This window comes from Aulonocara stuartgranti, assembly GCF_965226115.1.
Source record: "Aulonocara stuartgranti genome assembly, chromosome: 13".
Lineage (NCBI taxonomy): Eukaryota > Metazoa > Chordata > Actinopteri > Cichliformes > Cichlidae > Aulonocara > Aulonocara stuartgranti.
Genome location: NC_138949.1, coordinates 7020749 through 7042270, shown reverse-complemented (window position 1 = coordinate 7042270; position 21522 = coordinate 7020749). Strand labels below are relative to the sequence as shown.

Below are 21522 nucleotides of genomic sequence, written 5' to 3'. Positions count from 1 at the left end.
GCGTGTTGCACGCAGTTGTCTCAGCAAACACCGTCACATTTGTAATTTGGGGTTCAAAAAATTCCATATAACATTTGGACGTGTGTTTAGCTGATAGAAACCGAAACGTCCTTGCTTTTTGCGGATTAATTAGATATAAATATTCTTTCAGAGACACGAACCGATATGTTCACACATAAGAACTAATTCCGGTTCACTGGGAAGCTTTGAACTGCTTTCTGGAAAGTGACCATTGTTGTAATCAGGTCGAGGCTGTTATCATTTCCACTTGCTGACTTTCTTTGTGTTTTTTACGGATTTGCAGCAGAAAAACAGCGCAAGCTTTTTAGAGTGTCATGAAAGAAATGTCAAGGTAAGTTATGCATGTGACACATTTTTTCCTCATGAATGATTTTGCCCGCGTTTAAGACTATTCTGAAGAATAGGCTAAAGGCTAACGTTAGCAAACTGTCACAACAAGGCCTGCAGCCTTCGGTTGCTGGCTGTCCCGCTTTGTCGCTGGTGGGAAACTGCAGAGTAAATGTGTCAAAATACCCGCATAGTTTCCACTTGTTGGTTTTATTTGGGAAAATGACAACTTTTAAAATGTCTTTCTGTCGAGTCGTTACTTAAACCAATTCTTCCGTAGCATCCGGCTAACGTTTTGCCAACTTGCTAAATTAGCCAAATTGTTAGCTTCCCGTCGTGTTTGTAGCATCTCTGCTAACGCTCGCACGCTGTAAGGAGAGGTTGAATAGTGGCACTTTTTAAATTTGCTGTCTTGGTCAACTCGCTTTCCAAGTTCGACATTGCACACAACTATGGATTTAAAGCTTGCTGTGTGTGGGAGATGTGATTTAATCAGGTTGCTGTCTGTGGAGTGTTTACACAGTATAGTGTTCGCGGCAACAGAACAAGCTAACTGCAAAACCCGACTGGTGTTTATTAAAGTCTTGTTAACGCGTTGGGGAATGGTTCATGTCTTGTTCTTACTGAGCTTGAAACTTAAAAAAAGTGTGCTAAGTGGTGGTGTAGTATCTGCTTTTTGATCTGTTGTACCACGTTTATCGCAGCACCATGCCTAGTGGGCAGCAGCCTCAGAAACACTATGGCATCACCTCTGCGATTAGCCTCGCGCCCCCACGAGAAATAGACCACCACTACACCAAGAAGCTCTGCGATGCAATGAAACCTTTTGGAGTGTTTGAAGATGAAGAAGAACTCAACCATAGGTGAGGAATGCATGTTCTCTCTCCCTCTTTCTTTGTTAATAATATACCAATCACCACAATACAGTTTTTGAATATGTTGATTACAACCCTATGATTTGAAGAGCTATAAGCATTTAAACTAAGCCTCTCTGATATCTATTGTCTGCATTTTATTTGATGTGCACATTAACTAAGTGAATGTACATGGGCATGTAAACTCTTAGGACAGGTGACCTTGTGAAAATCATTTTCACTCTCTCAATGAATTTGTGGAAATGAAGGATTGTGAAAGAAGTGTCAGCTAAAAAGTCTTTCTTTTCAGACTTGCAGTTCTTGGGAAGCTGAATAACTTTGTTAAAGAATGGATTGCAGAGATCAGTGAGTTAAAGGTAGGTTCTGCTTGGGAAGCTGAATGATTTCTAACCCTATTACCAGTTTCCACCCCCAGAGTTCATTTTATGGTCATGCTGAACTGAGATTTACGGTCCCAAAAATTTGTCTGCCTGTTTGCGCATCTCTGTTTGGGGGTTGTTCACCCACCCCAAACCTACTGTCCTAAATCATATTTGCTTCCACACACTCCTCCAAAGTCCTGATTGCCTGTCGCTGGAAGTGGGTGATGTGTCATCCTTCTCTTGATTAGTTGACAAGTGGGCCAGAATAGAGAAGGGAGCAACAGTGGAGTTCGCTGGGAACGGGTGAACTGTGGAAAAAGAATTCGAAGATAAAAAGAAAAAAAATACAGCATGAAATACACAGACCCTAGCTACTGTAGGCACTACTTTTTTTCTTTTCTTTTTTTTTAACATTTGGTTTCACTTCAGCTCTTTGTGCATCAGAAGTTTGATCTTCTCTGTTTCTGGAGGAACAACAATCTTACAAGCAAGAGTGGCCCACAGATCAATTCTACCACATACTCTGTACACTACCTCCACTACGCTGATGACAAACCTGTCTGCAGGCCTGGAGTGGACAGTGACCGCACCACCACCACTGGGCCATAAATCCCATTTAAGACTAGGGCTGTTCTACTGTCTAATGCTTGTTTTTGTTTTTTGTTTTTTTTAACTGTTTATTGAGTTAGGCAAAATTTTTGCAGTTTTACAGAATTTCCCACTCTCTATAGTTGTGTGACATTAATTATTGGATTAACAGGGGAAAGCGCTCAATTGAAATGAGCTTTATCAACAATGCATGAGTATCACTGCAGATGTCCACGTGTTTAGCACTTTATTTGTGACCCCACAGAAACACTGTGCTACAGACACACCAACTACGCAAGCACCCTTTAAAGAATAAATAACAGGTGTCTATTGAACCAGCAGAGTATAATCTTTGCTTTAAAGTTTCCTCGTCCACGAATATGCAGAGCCATATGACGACATCCACATGCCTGCCAATTTTTGTGACTACTCAGCTGCACTACAAAATAATAAATACCTGTGCAGTAAAGCACAAATGGTCTTTGGTGTCTGCATCTCTCTACGTTTCCAACCAAGTGTATTCCCCGTCTTGTGTGAAGATGATGGGGCTTAGTGCTTTATGAAGTGTTTAATCTTAAACTGTCTAATCAGACACTAAAGTGACACTAACACTTTCTTCTGTTTTTTTAAAAGTCATACTGACTTCAGTTTCTTATCTCTGCTCTACAGAACCTTCCACCATCAGCTATTAGCTGTGTTGGGGGCAAGATATTTACATTTGGTTCATACCGACTTGGAGTGCACACAAAAGGTATGTGTATCTGTTACTCTAATAATTTAACATCTTGTCAACGTGAAACCTGTAGTGTATGATGATTGGCTGGTTCTTTTGGCACAAAAAGAGCGTGTTAGCTGAGCATTATTACCACCTATTGCAGAACCCTGTACAAGCAGGTGTGCAACATTGTTTTTGAAAAGCTCAGCTCTCCCTGACGGCACTGAAACACAAGGCTGTCGCTGTCATTGTCATGTTCCTGTGCTATTGAGTGGTTTTGAAAAGGCTAGTTTTGGGGTCAAAAAACTGGGTAAACAAACACTGGTGTGAATGTGGTTTGAGTCTGCCATTGTTTTAAACAGCTGGCCAGTGTGACAAAAGGGTAAAATCTTTATTTAAATACAAGAGTATAATAGTGATTTGCACTCTTCTCATTTTTTAAAGTTACCTGGTTAGCATGTAAACTTTGCAGTATTTTATATTTCAACCTTTTGCTTTCTCGGACAGAATATATTATATATTGATATATTATTGTAATTGTAAATATTTTTCTTAGTAATGAGCAATCAGATATTGCAAAACTGCAAATGAAGTTCTTTGTCTTTCATTTCAGTAATTTTAGTTGCTGCGGAATGAAAATGTAGTGCAAACATGCTGTCATTAAAAACCTGCGATGTCACGTATGACAGCCTGATCTGTATTACAGTTTAGTCCAACTTAATGCAATCACGTGTGAACTACTGTTATGCATTGGTGTTTTAATGTGAGACAGCAGTTACCAGTCCTGTGTGAGATAATGAGCTGTTATGGTCACAAACATTGCAGCATCGCGTACCCAAGTTCCACCATCCTGAGCAAATTTGGAGATAGTTCTGTTAAGCTAAGGGTGCACAGTGTGTTTTGATTTTGTTTTGGTTTTGTTTGTTTTTCCATCTTGGGATCTTCGTAGAATTCTATTGTAGATTTCTTCTATTTTACTGCCATATGACACTTTCAAATCATGTGTCACATCAATCTCATGTCTCACTCTTATAAAAGTGTTACAAAAATGTTTTCCCAACTTCCTTCCACACACCTACAGTTGCCTCTGCTGACTTTACTAGAAAAAAACCAATAGCACCATCAAGTAGACTGAGAAAGCAACGGATTTTATTATTGTAGTGCTAAAATTCAATTTATATTTGAAATTTGTGTAATAAACAGAGGAAGGGCATTGCTGTTCGACAAACTGATGCGACAGTTTCTGTTATGCTGGCCACAAATTGTCTCTTAAGTGATTCAAAAATTCCAACTGTTTATCAAAACATTTTCATCAACATGGTCAATATTTAAACTCCTTTGTTAAAAATCTGCTCAGGTTTGAATGTTCCCTGTGTGTTCTTCCTTTCTAGTCCCCTTGGCAGGTTTTTTTTTCCCCTCATGTAAATGTTCAGTAATTTAGTCACCTTGAACATTGCTACTTCCTCTAAACCCATAACATTTTCTACACTAAACATGAGCAGTCATTAGGCCTGTTGTGCTCAATAGTTGCAGAACTTCTTTGGATGTTTACATACCTAGTTTAGTATTTCCTAAGTCTGTGCTTTAAACCATAACGTTTTATCATGTAATCTTGACTGAATCAACTTTACTATCATTTGATTCATCAACCCTTTATCCTGCTGATCAATCCAGATGACACTGATCAAAGTAACTCCTCCTTACAGGAGCTGATATTGATGCCTTATGTGTGGCTCCACGGCATGTAGAAAGAACAGACTTTTTCCAGTCTTTCTTTGAGAAATTGAAACAGCATGAAGAGATTAAAGATCTCAGGGTAAGTCTTGTTGACACAGCGGGGGGGGCAGACTGACCTACAGTGTCCTCAGATGTCCTTTGTTGTTGATGAGGCCTCTTGTTTGTTCTCTACTCCCTCAAGGCTGTTGAGGATGCTTTTGTACCAGTGATAAAATTCAAATTTGATGGAATTGAGGTGAGTTTCATTGTCACCCAAATGATAATCATGATTACATCAGTGCATGCATACTGATTAAAGTAAACTAATTACACTACTGTGTTGGTAACATGCTTGCTGCAGGGTACTTTGTGCCATGTTGCTTTGGTCATGTTTCCCATTTCAACAAGTATGAAGGGTTAATCCCATGACGCAAACATTTTTATCTCTAATGTTTTATGTCTCTGTGTGAGCAGATTGACCTGCTTTTTGCCAGATTGGCCTTACAATCCATTCCAGACAACCTGGACCTGAGGGGAGACTCCATCTTGAGAAACTTGGACATTCGATGTATCCGCAGCCTTAATGGTGCGCTCAGTGGTCACTGCTGATCTGAGGCTTTAAGTTAAAACTGACACATCTCCAAAGTTTTCCTAATGGTAATTTCCACAACTGTAACACTGCCTTTTTTTTTTTCTTACAGGTTGTCGAGTAACTGATGAAATTTTGTACCTGGTGCCGAACAAAGAGAACTTCAGACTGACACTGAGAGCCATCAAACTCTGGGCAAAACGTATGTGTGCTTGCACTTTCTATGTGTTTGCCGTTGTTTGCGTTTATTGTATTTATTTGCACTTGGGTTGTGTATCCTGTATAGAGGTTTAGGACGTGGCGTCATGCACACATCGCTTGAGAGCTGCCATATTGGCCATAATAAGCGTTAGCAATCATGTCTAATTACTCAAGTAGTTTAAATAGAAATTGGATACAGGCATCAAATAAACAGTATAATGGCGTAACAAATATAAGTTACTTGAATTTTTAAAATCACCAGTGTTTGTTTGAAACAATATTTGACTATTTAAAATTTTTACATGTATTATCTCGTTTTGTTTTTTTTTAAATTTATTTTATTATTATTATCTTCATCTGCCTTCTTCACCACTACACTCAGCTTCTCACCCTCCTCATCTTAAGCTTCACTCCTGAGTTGAAGTTAAATGGTAAATGGCCTGTATTTATATAGCGCTTTACTTAGTCCCTAAGGAGCCCAGAGCGCTTTACACTACATTCAGTTATCCACCCATTCACACACACATTCACACACTGGTGATGGCAGCTACATTGTAGCCACAGCCACCCTGGGGCGCACTGACAGAGGCGAGGCTGCCGGACACTGGCGCCACCGGGCCCTCTGACCACCACCAGTAGGCAACGGGTGAAGTGTCTTGCCCAAGGACACAACGACCGAGACTGTCAGAGCCGGGGCTCGAACCGGCAACCTTCCGATTACAAGACTAACTGCCAACGATCGCCCCAAGTTAGGGTTATAACATGAGTAATCCTATGTGAACAAACTTAGTTTAATCTCTATATTGTTGCAATTGGTTAACGGTACCAGATCAGACATGTGACCCTCCCGTTTCTGGACAGCTGACAAGAGATGGCTAAACAACAATATAACATCACAAGCTAACATCATGCCAGCTAACATTAGACTCTAGCGTCCAAAGACTTTTAACTGCTTTCCCTCTGATCAAAACTTTGATTACATTCTCAAATCACCAGAGTTTATGTTCTAAGTTCGAATCTGCCCACATAAGATCCAAAGTTTCAGGAACAACCATAAATGGCAGCAAACAGGAAATAACAGCAGCACTTACTGACGGAAAATTACAGATATCCTCAACAATTCATCTCAGTGTGACTGTCGTTAATCAGAAATGAGCTACGTTGACCCATTGATAATGTAAGGGATAATGCACAGAGAGGTGCCAATATCAATATCGTGGTCCACTTGATCCAGTGACTACAGTCCAGTAACTAGAGTTTGTTACCCATCTTGACACAAAATACTGATATACAAGTCGACAAAAGTTTGAATGTTTATCTCGTTCAATATAATGTTTGATATAAATCGTGTGGTGTGATGTTGGGGAGAACGCCAGGAGAGGGGAAGTTAACATCCATCTTCAGCTCTTCGCTGCCAAGTTTCTCCACATAACGAGCAAGATGCTTGTCACAAAGTGTTTCACTTCCTCTGAGAGAGTATATACACTTGTTTGTTTATTCATAGCTGCTATAGTGTGTCTCATCTATATGTGGTGTAGGTTTTTCACTATGTTTCAGGCTTATTACATGTCCGAAATGGCCGATAAGTTAATGCCACGTGGTAAGCGGTCACATGTCTGCAAATCCTTTATGTAAACATTTGTGTTTACTATCACATAAGGCCAGAGGGGCCGATGGCGCGATATGGCAGCCTGGCTTCTGTCAGTCTGCCCAGGGCAGCTGTGGCTAGGGCTGAACGATATATCGCATTTGCGATAATATCGCGACATGATCAAGTGCAATTTTCTAACCGCAAAGGCTGCGATTATACTCTGGACATGTCCAAATTCATGGGCTGCATCCTCCTGAGGCCGCATTTGTAGACCGATTACGTCACAGCGACGCGCCGAAGGCTGTCCAAATTACTACCATATCCCAGAATTCATAGCGCGGCCCAGCCAAACTCCAGTTTCCAGCAATGGCGGCCGCTACTAAGTTTTAAAATTACTCATACTAATCTTTCTGGGTCACAAAATAAACTTTTAACATATTTTCAGGCGAGAAAGTAGTTGTGTAAACATCAAATATCTGCTCGGTTTATCAAGATATCCCATATTTGCAAAAGTGCTTCGACGTTTTCAGAGGCGTCTGCTACCCACCAGCTCGACAGCTAGCCGGGAGCTCGAGGGTTACTGATGCGGCCGAGAACGGCACAACTCCCGGCACATCATTTTCAGATCACCGCGGAGTTTCGCTGCTCGGGTTAAACGTAATATATAAGTCACTTAGACAACCTAAAAATGTTATTGTTGGGCTTTTTTCAGTGTTTTGTTTGTTCGTGAGTAAATCGGTTTGGCTGAGATTAAAGTTATTAGATTAGATAAAATAAAACTTTATTAATCCCCCGGGTGGGTTCCTCCTTGGTTTTCACACAGCTGACTAAACGTCAAACAGAAAACTTATTAAACAGAAGTATGAGACAGTCGAGAATTTACACCAGTGTCTGGTTATATTTTAGATAGCAAGAAGCAGACGGCCGAGTTTATTAAACTCCACCGAGACAGCGGTGACGCTAATCAGAACTAGACCGTCCAATTTCACGCCTTTAAATTTTAAAGGCGTGTTTGTGTGTGTGTTTATACAATTGCTATTATGTTTGCACTTTATGTGTAATGTTACTGACTGCAGAGATCAGTAAGATGTGTGTATTTTTTATTTATTAGTTTTATTTATTTAATATTATTTTTTAATTGAATGACTGTCTAGTAGTTCACAGATGTCGAAAAACTGAGTGTGGTAAAGCCACTGATTTTGTTTATGTATATTTCTGCAATCTGCACATTGTACTGACTTTCATTTTAATGTTTACACCAGGGTTCCTTGTCAGCACTTTATGCTCAGATGTTTGTAAGCTAAAAATAAACTATTGTGTATGTTCAAATATACTGTTGTGATTGAAGAAGTTAAATAAAAATGTCAGTCATCAATTCATGCATCACCTCATGTCATCATAACAGAGGTCTGTCTTCCAGGAAAGAACAGTTTAAAATTAATGTAATATAGTATTGGCCATACTATATGATGTATTGCTTGTCTTTGTTTAATAATACAGAAGACAAAGACCTTAAAAAATAATCGCATCGCAATCGCAATATTGGGGCAAAAAAATCGCAATTAGATTATTTTCCATAATCGTTCAGCCCTAGCTGTGGCTACAACTGTAGCTGCCTCCACCAGTGTGTGAATGTGAGAGTGAATGAATAGTGGCATTGTAAAGCGCTTTGGGTGCCTTGAAAAGCGCTATATAGATCCAATTTTTTATTATTATTACTACAAAAGCGCTCCTCCTGTTTTTCTCACATGTCAGTGTATAACTCAGAGTGGTTAGTGATGCTCTTCTCAATAACCTGTAACATTTCCTGTGGCTGCAGGTCGAGGAATCTACTCCAACATGCTGGGCTTTCTGGGTGGAGTGTCATGGGCTATGTTGGTAGCCAGGACCTGCCAGCTCTACCCCAACGCTGTTGCTGCCACACTTGTCCATAAGTTCTTCTTGGTTTTCTCTAAATGGTGAGATTCTGCAACTTATCGTCTTCTGCTTTTTGGCAGCGTCTCACAGCCCAAATATATTTATTTACTGCATTCATTACCTTCCTTTTGTAGGGAGTGGCCGAATCCGGTGCTTTTGAAACAGCCTGAGGATAGTAATTTAAATTTGCCTGTGTGGGACCCGAGAGTGAGTATTACACCAGTGTTTTACCTTCTTATGGTATTGTTATGCCCTCTGTTTTGCACATGTATTGCTGTGTAGACACTGGTAAAGCTATCTGGATGGAGATGTGATAAGTTTGTTGGTGTGTTTTTTAAATTTGGCTCGACAGCTAGTGTGTAGGTACATTTCACATCTCTTATTTCATGTCTCCTCATCCCTATGTCCTCACGTGACCACGACATTGATTGGGTCCCACTCATGAGCTCCAGTGCTCTTAACTCTGCTCGGAGGAGGCCTCCCAGAGCAGAGCAGTTTGGAGGAAGGAAGACTTCCCACATGGACGTCTTGTCAGATAACACACCCCTACAATAGAAAGTGCATTAGATACAGAATAGAGCTGAAATCTTTTTTTATGGGAGTCTCATTTATTTTGGAGACTAAGCCCTTCGTACCTTCTAGCGCTAGTATACATATGGTAACCGTACCATAAGTGGTAGGGCTGAGTGGGGCAATGGTGTGTGTACAGAATATTTCAGGACATATTGAGACTTTTTTTTTTTGCAAATGTAACTCTGTTCTATCTTGTCAACCTCACAGAGCCATGGGAAATTACTTAAACTGAAGAAGACATTGAAGCTATTAATAAATGACTTGGATCTGTGTAAAAATAAAGAACATTTAATCAAACTTTCTCGGGATTTGAAAAAAATCTTTTCGTCTGAACATTTGTTGTTCCTGTGATAGTTTAGGTGGTTTTTAATGAACAGTATTTGGTGGTTTGGTGGCTTTTAAATGAACGTGGCCTCCTAATTTTGCGTTTTGATGTAAAAAAACAAATTGTTTTTGAATGTAAAATGACTGTAGGTGATCGCATCCTTACACCAGGGGGTGCTGCAGAGTTGATGAGAGGGGGTATTGAGCCTGTTCTCTTACAGTCAGAGCAGGAGCAGCTCGTCTCTTTCAGTCTTTTCCTTTTCCAGCTGTCATATGTTTGTTTTTATAACTTTGCTTATAAATCTCTTTTCAAACTAAATGCTTTTTGCCTTAATTGAAAACACTCAAGCCCTTTGTAACTACTGTGTCATGTTTATTGTGTGCCTTCAGCAATAAACACTTTTTAATTGCATATTGGTGTCCTTTCCGTTCAGTCACTTGGCGACTGCTGAGCTGTAGGCTGAAAATACCATTTAGATTTTATTCATGCCACATGTTTGTTTTACGCTGAGACATTCATCACAGTGTGGACTGTTAAAAGCACAAACTGTTTATTTCCTGGTGGTAAGTTGGCATTTGGCCGTAGGCCCTCCCCTCTCTCTTAAATACAGAAAAGCAAGTATCCAGTGTAAAACCAATCATATGCAGGATACTTAAGAATGTGTCCCACTTTTGTGACAGGCTAAATCCAGATTTGGTGATGCTTATCATGCAGCTGGTGTTAAGGCTCATTGTGCACATAAAATTTCAAGTGTTTTGTAATGCTGGCAAACATGAATAGCTCTCATTTGATGTTAAAGATTAGTTATGGCTCATAGCCTTTTTTTTTTTTTCCATTTTATTTTATTTATTTATTTATTTTTTGTTTTTTTAGAAATAGTTTCTTTAATTCCGCCATCCTCACATTGCCTGAGGGGAAAAAATGCAAATGAGGGAAATTTAAGGCAAGCAGAGTGAATTGGGATGTACTGTGTGGGTGGGTGGGATGTGTGTACCTTTAGCTTTATGTTGCTTTTGTGCGTGTGGGTGTGGGTTGTGGTGAAATTGATCTTCTCATTCAGCTCGGTGGGTGGAGTGCACTGACGCAACAGCTCCCTGATCTGCAGAGAACCCAACAAGAGTCCCCTGTGCTGCGTCTTTCCTTAATTAATCGACCTTTTTAAATTCTAGGTGAACCCAGCTGACAGATATCACCTGATGCCCATCATCACACCTGCCTATCCCCAGCAGAACTCCACATACAACGTCTCCACGTCTACACGTACCATCATGAGCGAGGAGTTCAAATACGGTAAAGAGTGAATCAGCAACGTAGCACTGCGAAGTCACTTCATCAGTGTTTTCCAATTTACACTGGGTGTACACGAGGGCTGAGTCATCAAATCCATCTTCGTTCTATCATGAACAGGTCTCAGCGTCACAGATGAGATTCTTCAGGGCAAAGCAGAGTGGTCCAAACTGTTTGAGCCGCCCAACTTTTTCCAAAAATACAAGTGAGTGCTCTGTCTGTGCTTTTGAAACCGCCTGAGGATAGCAATGTAAGTGTACCTGTGTGGGACACCCCTCCCCTTTGCTTTTTGCTTGTTCTACATTTTGAATTTGCCAGGTGCACATTTAAAAAAACACAAATGCTTTATGCAGCTGAAACAAACTAGTGCAACTTGCTCTACCCCCCCCCCCCAAGCAAGTTATTGTTTCTGTGGTGTGGGCAAATTTGAGTCATTCTGTGGTCACTTAGGGTGACTCACTTTGTTTATGAATGTTCCTCCCACACGCAGTTTCTGCTGGCTTTCTGTTGGTGCTGCTCTGTTACTGGAGCTACAATGGTCACCTGAGCAGTGGTGGGACTGTCGATGCCCAAAAACTGTGGATTTTGCTCCTCGGTGTGGTATTGAGGATTGGTACAAGATCATTAAGACTGCACAGTAGTGCATCAGCAGACCAACACCAGTCTCTGTGAAAGCCTGAGGTCTTTCAGGACCTCTGGATTTATTATTTGCATAACTTCCATCCATTCTCTTCCGCTTATCCTTTTTAGGGTCGAGGGGGGGTGGAGTCTATCCCAGCTGTCTCAGGGCGAGAAGCAGGGTAAACTCTGACCATAACTTGTCTAACTTTATTTATTTTCTTCTTTTTTTGTGGCAGACATTACATTGTTCTCACTGCCAGTGCATCGACAGAAGAAAACCACTTGGAATGGTGAGTGTCAAAGATCAAGATTTCTAGTAGCTCAGGAGCTCTAAATCTGTAAATCACCATCAGCCATCATTGTCTTTGATATTAATTGATACATTTGAGCCTGCCAGTTTGCATGCCAGCTTAGTTTCATCTGTATTTACAGTCATGGTACAGGATCATCTATGTAAAGTGTGTATGAAAAAGGTGAATGTAGCTTCGGTGTGTGACTTTTGTTCTTTTTAAAACAAAAAGTGAAATTGTTTAGATGTATAGGTCTTCATCTAGAACCTCAGTAAACTCTTTCCTGATGAGTTTAGTCTCAGCAACTAGTGTCAGGTCTTATCGAAGACAGTATAATGATCATTTTTGTCCGATTAAGTCCAAAACAAGGATTTAGCAGGCCTAACTTGTGATTGTGAGCCCCATCCGGTTTCCTTAGGTTTCTCTGAGATTTGCGGCAAGAGCCAAAACACTCAGCTTGAAGCTTCAAAAACAGGCCTTCACTTAATGGGTGATGTTACAGTGACTATATCCAGCCATCGTATACAGTTTGTCCTGCACATCAGTTGGAAAACTGTACCAAGTGCACTGTAACTGGGCGATTTGCTTCATAGTGTAGTCGTCCTATTTCCCCCTGTTGCATTGCCACTGGGTGCCTGAGAAGTCTACCATTATGATTATGCTGCCGTTCACCATTCATAACGTACAATACGTCTCATACATGCACACAAAGGGGAAAAAAGCGTAGCAGCTGCAGCAAGAGTCACATTTATAACACACAGAAAAGTTTGTATGTTGACATGCAAACTTGTCATTAGTAGTATAACAGTCATTACTGTTATCCTGGGTCCACTGTCATGGGGTGCACATATTTGCGTCGTTCAGACCAGATTCATGGACGCGGAAAGTGTAATCGAGGCTGAGCAGTCAGAATTATTCTCCTGTTTTCTCTTATTTGATGAATCAGTGTTGCCGCGTCACATACACGCCAACCTCAGAGCACGCAGGAGTCAGAGTGTAGATGTGTGCGCGCTGTGTTGCAAGCATAAGTTATCTGTGAAGAATTGACGGGAATCTGCAGCTTTGTAGGTTGAATTTAATGCGGCTCTCATGCATCAGATAAGTATAGATAAAAATCACCTTGATTGGTGAGGTATCACCTTTAACTGTGACCATCATCGATCGATGACATCATTGCCTGTCAGCACAGCCTTGTGGTGTACCCTCCCTGACCACGTCTTAATGTTGTTGTTTTTTTTGTTTGTTTTTTTTCCCCAGGATCGGCCTGGTGGAGTCAAAGATCCGTGTTCTGGTGGGAAACCTGGAGAGGAACGAGTACATTACCCTGGCTCATGTAAACCCCCAGTCATTCCCGGGATCTAAAGAGAACCGGAACGAGTGAGTCCAGCTTCATCCACAGACGCTCAACCAGAACATCGAGACATATTCTAAGGGAGCGTGCTCTTTTTGTGTTTTTCTCCAACAGGAACGATTTTGTGTCGATGTGGTTTATTGGGATCATCTTTAAGAAGGTGGAGAATGCAGAGAGTGTGAACATAGACTTGACATATGACATCCAGTCTTTCACAGACACTGGTAGGTCTAACCTCACTCTGCGTTTTAAATGAGCTGAAGGAAAAATTGCTGCTAAATCTTTTCGAACATTCTAGGAAAAAGGACAATGGCTTGTTTTGTTTTTTTCAGCATTAACATGTGCTCTACTTTAGTGTATATATCAGGGAAAACAGGTGAGTTTATAAATGAACTGAATGGAACTGCTGCAGAAAATACCTTTCCAAACATTTTAGCTCCTTTTTCCAAAGGTTTAGTTCAGATGTTTGTTGTTGAGGGTTTTTTTTAAAGGGATCCTATGAGATGTCCGTGTTGTGCTTAGTCTTTATAGTCTTTTCTATGTCCGCAGTTTGCAAAAGCTGAAGAGAGTAATGGTACCGAAGCGAAGGCAAAAAATGTTTTTACTGCTGCACCATATCTTACGGCAGTCCTTCCCAACAGAGCATACACACACTCTCTCCATCCTATCCACACAGAAACAGTCGTTTTATTTCCAGAATACACAAGTAGATTGTTTTTTGTTTGTTTTTTTTAGCTAGGCTTTTGAGTCCTACTACTCAGATTCACACAGTGTGATGAATCATTCGTGCGGCTGTGTAACATACAGCTCTGAAACGTAAAGTTTCTGTATGAGTCAAACAAATCTGGTGGCTTTCAAAAGCGCAGGTGATGAGTTCAGTTCTCCACTGAAAATGGGCTGACGGCAAAGTAAAGTGGGGGGAGATGTTTTTGGGTTTGTTTGGTTTTTTATGGTTATTAAAAAATTTTTAAAAAACACTAGTTTTTGCAACTTTAACAATCAATCATTTACTGTGGTTTATAGTGGTGTGTAGGTTGTGTGCTTCTGCTGCTGTAGTTATGTTGTTATGTTTAGTGTAAATGGAGTTTTAACATTAAAAAAAGGACACAAACATACCACAGATACATCTCGGGTGTTTCACTGAGTAAATTGGCAGAAATGACCGGAGCTTATTTGTATGATTTTTATATGTTTAACAAACATTTATATACACCTGTAGAGGTTGTCTGTCCTGTCAATGTTAACGTGACATTGTGCACATCAGTGTACAGACAAGCCAACAACATCAACATGCTGAAGGATGGGATGAAGATTGAAGCAACACATGTGAAGAAGAAGCAGCTCCATCAGTACCTGCCTCCTGAAGTGGTGCAGAAGAAAAAGAGAGTAAGATGTTGCTCTGCGATGCTTGTCTTGTTTTTAGGTTTGTTCTCCTCCTTAACAAATCTGTCCTCCCGCAGAGCATAGCAGAGTTGAACCGTAGTTCTAATGGTGGCAGCTCTAAGCGGCTCTCCCTCGACAGCAGTCACCTGGACAGCTCCAGAGACACAGACTCAGGGACTCCCTTTAACTCCCCGCCCAGCAAACCCTCCAAGCCTACATCTGACACAGACGACAGGTATGATGCACTACTTGTGTGTAATTTTTACTGTTAGTGTTGTCCTTTTTTTTCCTAATCCCCTTTTACCTCATGAATACAGTTGTCTTCAAATTGTTGTCATGTTTTCTGCTCTTCATTTTGCAGCGTCAGTCCTCCTAAGCAGCTTTTTGTGGAGGGTTCTCCAGCACCTGTTGCAGCTGCTCCTCCTGCTGCTGCTCCTCCTGCTGCTGTTGCTGCTCCTCTTCCTGCTCCTGTTGCTGCTGCAGCTAAAGACCAGGGCATGTCCATCCCTGTTATTGGTACAAGTGAGTTAAAATAAAATCACACAGGGACTGTGTATAATGCATGTTTTACTTTGCTTCCTAACAGAAATGTCGATTTAAACTGCAATACTTTAATTAAGGAAATGCAGAAAGTGTTACTGTGCACTTGTTAAGTTGGTCTCTAACATGTCCTCTTTTGATTTCCCAACTCCATCACCTCCTCATCCTGAAGAACCTCCTCTTAAAGCAAAGCCTCCTTCCCCACCAGCCAGCAGCTCCATCACCAGCAGCACAAAGCCTACCGCCACCAGCAGCCCCAAAGAGGAGCCCAACGGCCTGGAGGACTCAGTCAACGGAGCTCCTTCCAAGAGACCGCACTCGCCCACACAAGAGGACCCGGCCAAGAGGCCAAAAAACACAGACGTAAGCATTTGGACAACTTATTGACATATTTAAAAGAATGGACCAGATGCTGACACTGTTGTGTTTTGCTGCTGCAGGTGGTGTCAAATGATGACGCTGCCTTCAAAGAACCATATCCACCCTCGTCTGACCCCCAAACACACGGAGAAGCATCCAGCATTGTAGGTGTTACTGCTGCTGTGTCTGCCTCTGTTAACTGTTAATAATAAAGGATTTTCTCAGTAATGTAAAGCAATAAAAACAAATTACATTTTCTCTTCGTTAGACTTCTCTTGCTGGATCAAAGGCAAAGCCCATTCCAACCATCGATACCTCAAGAACACAAGCAAGTTCTTTATCTTTACTTGTTAAATCACTTATTAAAAGACTTGAGGTGATTTCTAACACTGCTGTTGTTCTTCCTCCCTCAGAGACTTCCCAGCATGGAGCTGCCTGATGCCTCCTCGCCTCTCCCTGCCAGTAACAGCTGTCGTGTTGTGAAAAATTCCATTAAACTGGCCCTCAACCGCCACAAGTGAGTTTCATCAGTTATTTGTATGTATGGAGTTTTTCTCCCATCACATTTAGTAGTTGAAAGTGCTGCTTTCACTGATGCAATTCTGATGTGCTGTATGTGTTGTCCTGCTTGTTTTTCAACGTGTCTGTGCAGTATCACACCTCCCAAGCCGCCCGTGTTTGAGGACGCCCTCACCACAGACGCTCCTGCTGCCAGCGAGGAAAAGGGCATGTCCATTCCTGTGATTGGCTCAAGTGAGTATTTGTTTCAATAGCTTCTTTTCATAAAACTGCACATCATTAATTAGAAATCAAATAAATTACAAGCAACAAACAAACGGCAGCGATGTCCATAAGATTTTATTTTATTTTTTTTAATAAACCTGAAGTAAAGTCACTGCTGCGTCCTGTCAGTTATCAGAGACTATATTTACCTTTCTTGTTTACTTTAAAAGGACAAGAGATTAATCACCCTGCGATCTGGTCATTTACAGGTCGGCAGAACAATCCGACACCTGTTTGAAAAACACTCATGGCATACTGCTGCCTGTGGAATATCAAAGAATTAATAGGGTCATATATCATCAATTGCATCAAATCATTTAATCAAGCTTCTGTAATCAAATTCTCCTGTGCTTTTATTTATTTATTTATTTATTTATTTATTTTAAAGAGCTAAATAACCCAGATGTGTGTTATCAGGGTTAGCAACCCTGGTTCTTGGATCAAAGACATGCCCTAAAGTAAAATGAACAACTCCTTTAAAAAGATCAACCTTTTTAATCAGATAAAAAAATGAGGTTAGGCAACTTCAACCAATTCTTTTATTTTTCAGCTCGCAGTAGCATTGGATTAAAGATTTTTCGACAAAATACTTATGAACCAGCATGTAATGGCTGGAGCAAACGCAGTAACAAACCCCAAAGCCGCACTACAGCACAGCATTTGTTTTAAATGGTAACCATCACCTCAGCCTACATTACCAGCAGCTGTCCTAGAATTAATTGTGACCTCCAGAACGGTGATCTTGCACTCATTTCTGAGTGATGCACACTACATTAGTTCAGATGTTTTTTCCATCGCGCCGCTCAGCTGTCGACTTTGGTGACGCGTCAGTGCTGCTAATCGCAAACCACACTCGTGCATCTGCAGTGCTGCTCACTACAGGTGTTCTTTAGCGACCTGCTGCGTTTCTGATTTGCCCCACTAAACACCACATTTTCCATATCATTTTAAAGTAAAAGCAGAGCTTTGTTTTGCTTTCCTTTACGATGTTGAGTTGGTCAAGTAAGATTTTACTCTTTGTGATCTATTAGATTGTATTGTGTGTATATAAGAAAGTGATTTTTTTTTTTAATCTTATCCATTAATGAAGATCCAAATGTATTGCATAATTTCTCCATTAGTTTGTTAGCACATGCTAAGCTAAGATACAATACAAAGGCTAGTGGAAAAACTCACCATTTCTGTCCCAATCTTTCTCTCTGTAGAACATGTGACATCCAAACATGTGGTGCCTCCCATCGGCAGCTCCATCCCCACGCTAGTGAGTCGAGTAGTCGACCCTCTGAACGGGGCAGCCTCCAAGAGACCCCACTCCCCATCGTCGGAGGAACAGGCCAAAAGGCTGAAAGAAACAGAAAAGGCCAGAATCCATATAGCTTGAACTGCCAACAAAGACTGGATTCACACAGATAACCGAGGTGAGGGGCTTTAAGTCAAGTCAAACACCAAGGACGTGACTTCACACAGGGACAGGCGGCGGCGTTCAGGTCAGTCAGTCTGAAGCGTGAAGCAGCACAGACACCTCACCTCAGACTTGGAGATTACAGTCTTGCCAGTGGATAAGGGATTCGGCCATTGCTGTCACACACTCACAGCCAGAGGGGAGTTTAACCCCCCTCCCGCAGTCTCGGAGATATGACACGAGAACTAAAGCAGCAGGTTTTTGTTCTTTTCTTTTCTTCTTCTTAACTCTGTGTTTAGAAATCTACACATTACAAGAGGAAAACATGCTGTCCTTCTATTTCATCGTCTCCTTTTTTCCAGTTTAAAAAAAAAAAAAAGAAAAAAAAAAAGGCCCTGATCATTTATCAGCACTTGCTACACACATTTCTGGTGTATGCTGATTTTCTTTTACTCCTTCATTTTCTTTTGTCCTCAACAGAAACCTGTACAGTAAATGTTGATGTACATAACTTTTTTTTGTCTTAAAAAGGAGCAAAAGATCACCGTTAAAACTTTTGACCATTCTATTGTAGTTTTATCTAAAAATGGGGAAAAAAAGTATATTAAAAAAAATGTAATTTTTCTTTGTTTTCTCTACTGCTTGTCCAAAAACAAACTGTCCAGTGCCCTGGATATCTTCAGTAGATACTGCATAGGTTGCAGGGAGGGTTTAATGAGGGTGTGCTTGGATGTGACTGGATACTAAAACCACAGCTCATTGGACCAGCATGGACTCCAGGTGTAGGCGCGCAAATGATCTTGGGCAACACAAGAGCTTCTCAGGGGCTGGTAAGGGCAAGAAAATGTTGTCATGACAACAGGAACGGTCACCAGAACCATATCAAAGTGCCACAGACGCTTATAGTTCTATTTGTCTGAGCTTCAGTGTCGCACCCGTCCGTCTCTGATTGGACAAGAAGGCTGACTTTTTCTGCTCACGTTCGTTCAATCCCTAGATGTCAGAAAAGTGTCCCGACACAAAAAAGTGAGCGTTGAACGGTTTAGACACCACCCCCCCTCCCCCGAAGTGCTTTCTATGTCTGTGATTGGCTGATTGTCTGACACGTAGTAATTTCGCTCTAGTCCATCAGGAGGACTAAACAAAATGTTTGGAAATACTGCTTGACCCCCTCCCAAACACACACACACCCCTCCACCTGTTCACTGTGGTCTGGTTTTGCTTGTGAAGTGTGATCCTTATAAAAACCAGGTCCCGGTTGTGAGTGCATTTCATGTCCTTTTGGGAAGTTTGTGGTGCTTTGTGACAAGAAAAAAAAACCCAACAAAACAAAAAAAGATGGTTCGAAGCTTTTTGAAGAGTTGTGAGTGTATGCATGCATATCTGGTTGACTGTGTGTGAGCGTGCATGCATAGATGGCTGTGTTTATGTGTTGGAGAGAGACAAAATTCCCTTCTATATGGGTGTTAACCCTCTGCGCCTCCTGTGGAGGTTCTTAAAAGGCATCTCCTGGGGCCACTAGTGGCAGTGGTGGTGGTGAGGAGAGGGGTCGGGAGATAACTACTTTCTTGCCTTGCCTTGCCCAACCCTCCATCTTGAAGCTGGGTGTCTTTGCATTTGATTTCAGTACAGAGGATATATAAATATAAACATAGTAAAGTGTAAAGCGATGCTAATGGGGCGCCCTCTTCATTGGAGCAGGTTGACAGTTGGGACATAGGCTTTCTAGCATCAGTTTCCCCAACTAAATGTACAGAGAACAGTTTTTTTTCCAAAAGGCATATTCTTCATTATTTGGGGGTTTTCTTATCACTTTATTTATATTTGCATATTTGTACCATGTGATTTTTTTTTTTTTTCTTTTTGATTTTTTTCTTATTTTTTAAATAGCATTCATAGCAGGTAGGTCTTTTGAATCTGCACCACTCTGTTTCAGACAACTCATGTTTTACTGTTCAGAAACATTTAACAAAACAGGTCGTTTAGATGTTTGTTTCTAAAAATGTATTGAAAGGGTATTTTTGTATGTGTTTATCACTTCCTTTAAACAACTGTACACCTATTAAACCCCTAAAAACAATGTGCTGTCTGTGGTTTGGTTTGTTTTTTCCTCAATTTTATAATTACACCTATGACAACGCCGTAATGGGAGCGATGGGATTGGATGATAACTGATGTGCCGTGTTTGATTTCCTGGAAATGTTTATCGTTGAAGTAAAAAATGTCTTCTAAGAATTAATAAATGAGAGCCAGTAACTATACAATCCAGTCTGTTTGTGTGCAATGGGGAAGAAAGCCAAAGCAGGTCAGGGAGCAGATGAGCTGAAGGGGCCAAGGTTACAGTAGTTAACTAAAAAAATCATTAGATTGGGGGGGGGGACACAATTTCCTAAATCTTTCCTCTGGCAACTACCCCATACGATTGTTGTTGTTATTATTATTATTTTTTTACATCTAATATAACAACTGAACTGGATTGTCAAAAATGAAATCAAAACTAATTAGAAAATATGAAACTATAATAACAAAGCCTGGTATAAGATGCAAAACTGCTCTAGCGGAGTCCAAGAACTGAAATATAGATCTGGGAATGAACAAAGCAGATCCTGTCTTAGTGAGAAGCAGTGTAATGCTGACATTACTATATTAAAATGAGGTATAGCATCTTTACCCAAGTTAGCTGCTGACCTCATCCTTCACCTTGTGTTTCCCATTATCATTTTGATTCCTCAACATAATATATTTGTAATCTTTAAAAAACCTTGAATCTCACTAAGACTTTCTCACAAATGTACTGTTTTTCTAATCATCTAGAAGAAATATAAAATCAATTTGAATTTCATGCTTGCACAGAGCGTTCAGCTTGTCATAAAGGTTGCAAATGTGACTTAGTGCGGCAGCTTAACCTGAGAACTTGCATACTGGCAACTCTAAAGCTAAAAAAGTCATGAACAAATACCAGATGTTTTTCTGAGCTGCAGATTCAATAAAGAATAGCCAATTGCCTACACTATCAACTACAAAACAGCAGAGAAAACACTGGAGCTGGGCTGATTAAAGTATAAATACCAATGCTGGTAGTGGTATCGGATTGATACTGGTACTACAACAATAATAACTTTGCTTTGATCCTCTAAGTTCAGTATGTAACCCACTAAATTGTTTTATACGATTTTTTTTTTTTTTCCTCCCCCAGAAATTAAGAAAATACACCTCAAACATATGGCATAGGGTCCAGAATCGGCTGGTAAAGAATTCAATCTGGCCTACTGGATGATTTTGGAAAATGTGAAGGAATAAAGAAATTTTTGACTTCTACCTGTATTTTCATAAGTTTTTTTTTTTTCTGTGTTCCCATTTATGCCACATCAAAGTAAGTTACAGAGTCATAAAATTTTGCACATTTACTTAACTTTAAACCAATATATTTTTACTGATAGACTTATTTCTGTTGAAATATATGTTAAAACTTAAAATTTTAACATATAGGATATCTCAGAGATGCTTAGTTAAGCCCAGAAAGGACAGGTTCACAGCAGAAGCCAACAAAAAGTGCTTTAGAGACGAGCGCATTTACAACCTAGATACAACATACATGAAAAGCTGAGCTGTGTGTTTTGTTGTATTAACTACTGTGTAAAGTAAAGAATCACAGTGACTTGGTGGTCATTCAAATGTGTTCAGAATTTTGCAAATTCATCTCGT

At 40.5% G+C, this 21522-nt stretch overlaps 1 protein-coding gene across 2 annotated transcripts; it reads left to right on the top strand.

The window, feature by feature from the left end:
• Positions 1–16: 16 nt before the first annotated feature.
• On the top strand, positions 17–19897 carry papolg (poly(A) polymerase gamma; the record flags this gene model as incomplete). 2 transcript variants are annotated; one of them, XM_082557217.1, is made up of 24 exons in its annotated part: positions 21–352; positions 1053–1211; positions 1513–1579; positions 2843–2924; positions 4595–4704; positions 4807–4860; positions 5079–5190; positions 5306–5395; positions 8805–8943; positions 9037–9109; positions 10970–11090; positions 11208–11292; positions 11945–11998; positions 13256–13375; positions 13464–13573; positions 14614–14735; positions 14810–14967; positions 15094–15254; positions 15445–15635; positions 15713–15796; positions 15901–15960; positions 16046–16149; positions 16285–16385; positions 17621–19897. In XM_082557217.1, the coding sequence occupies exons 1-24, from the start codon at positions 336–338 to the stop codon at positions 17794–17796; spliced, it is 2550 nt and encodes an 849-aa protein (XP_082413343.1). In that variant the 5' UTR covers positions 21–335. The 2 variants fall into 2 exon arrangements, with proteins under 2 accessions (XP_082413344.1, XP_082413343.1); XM_082557218.1 differs by lacking the exons at positions 9037–9109; positions 10970–11090; positions 11208–11292; ... (10 more) ...; positions 16285–16385; positions 17621–19897 and having other exon boundaries at positions 17–352; positions 8805–8947.
• Between the last annotated feature and the right edge of the window lie 1625 nt (positions 19898–21522).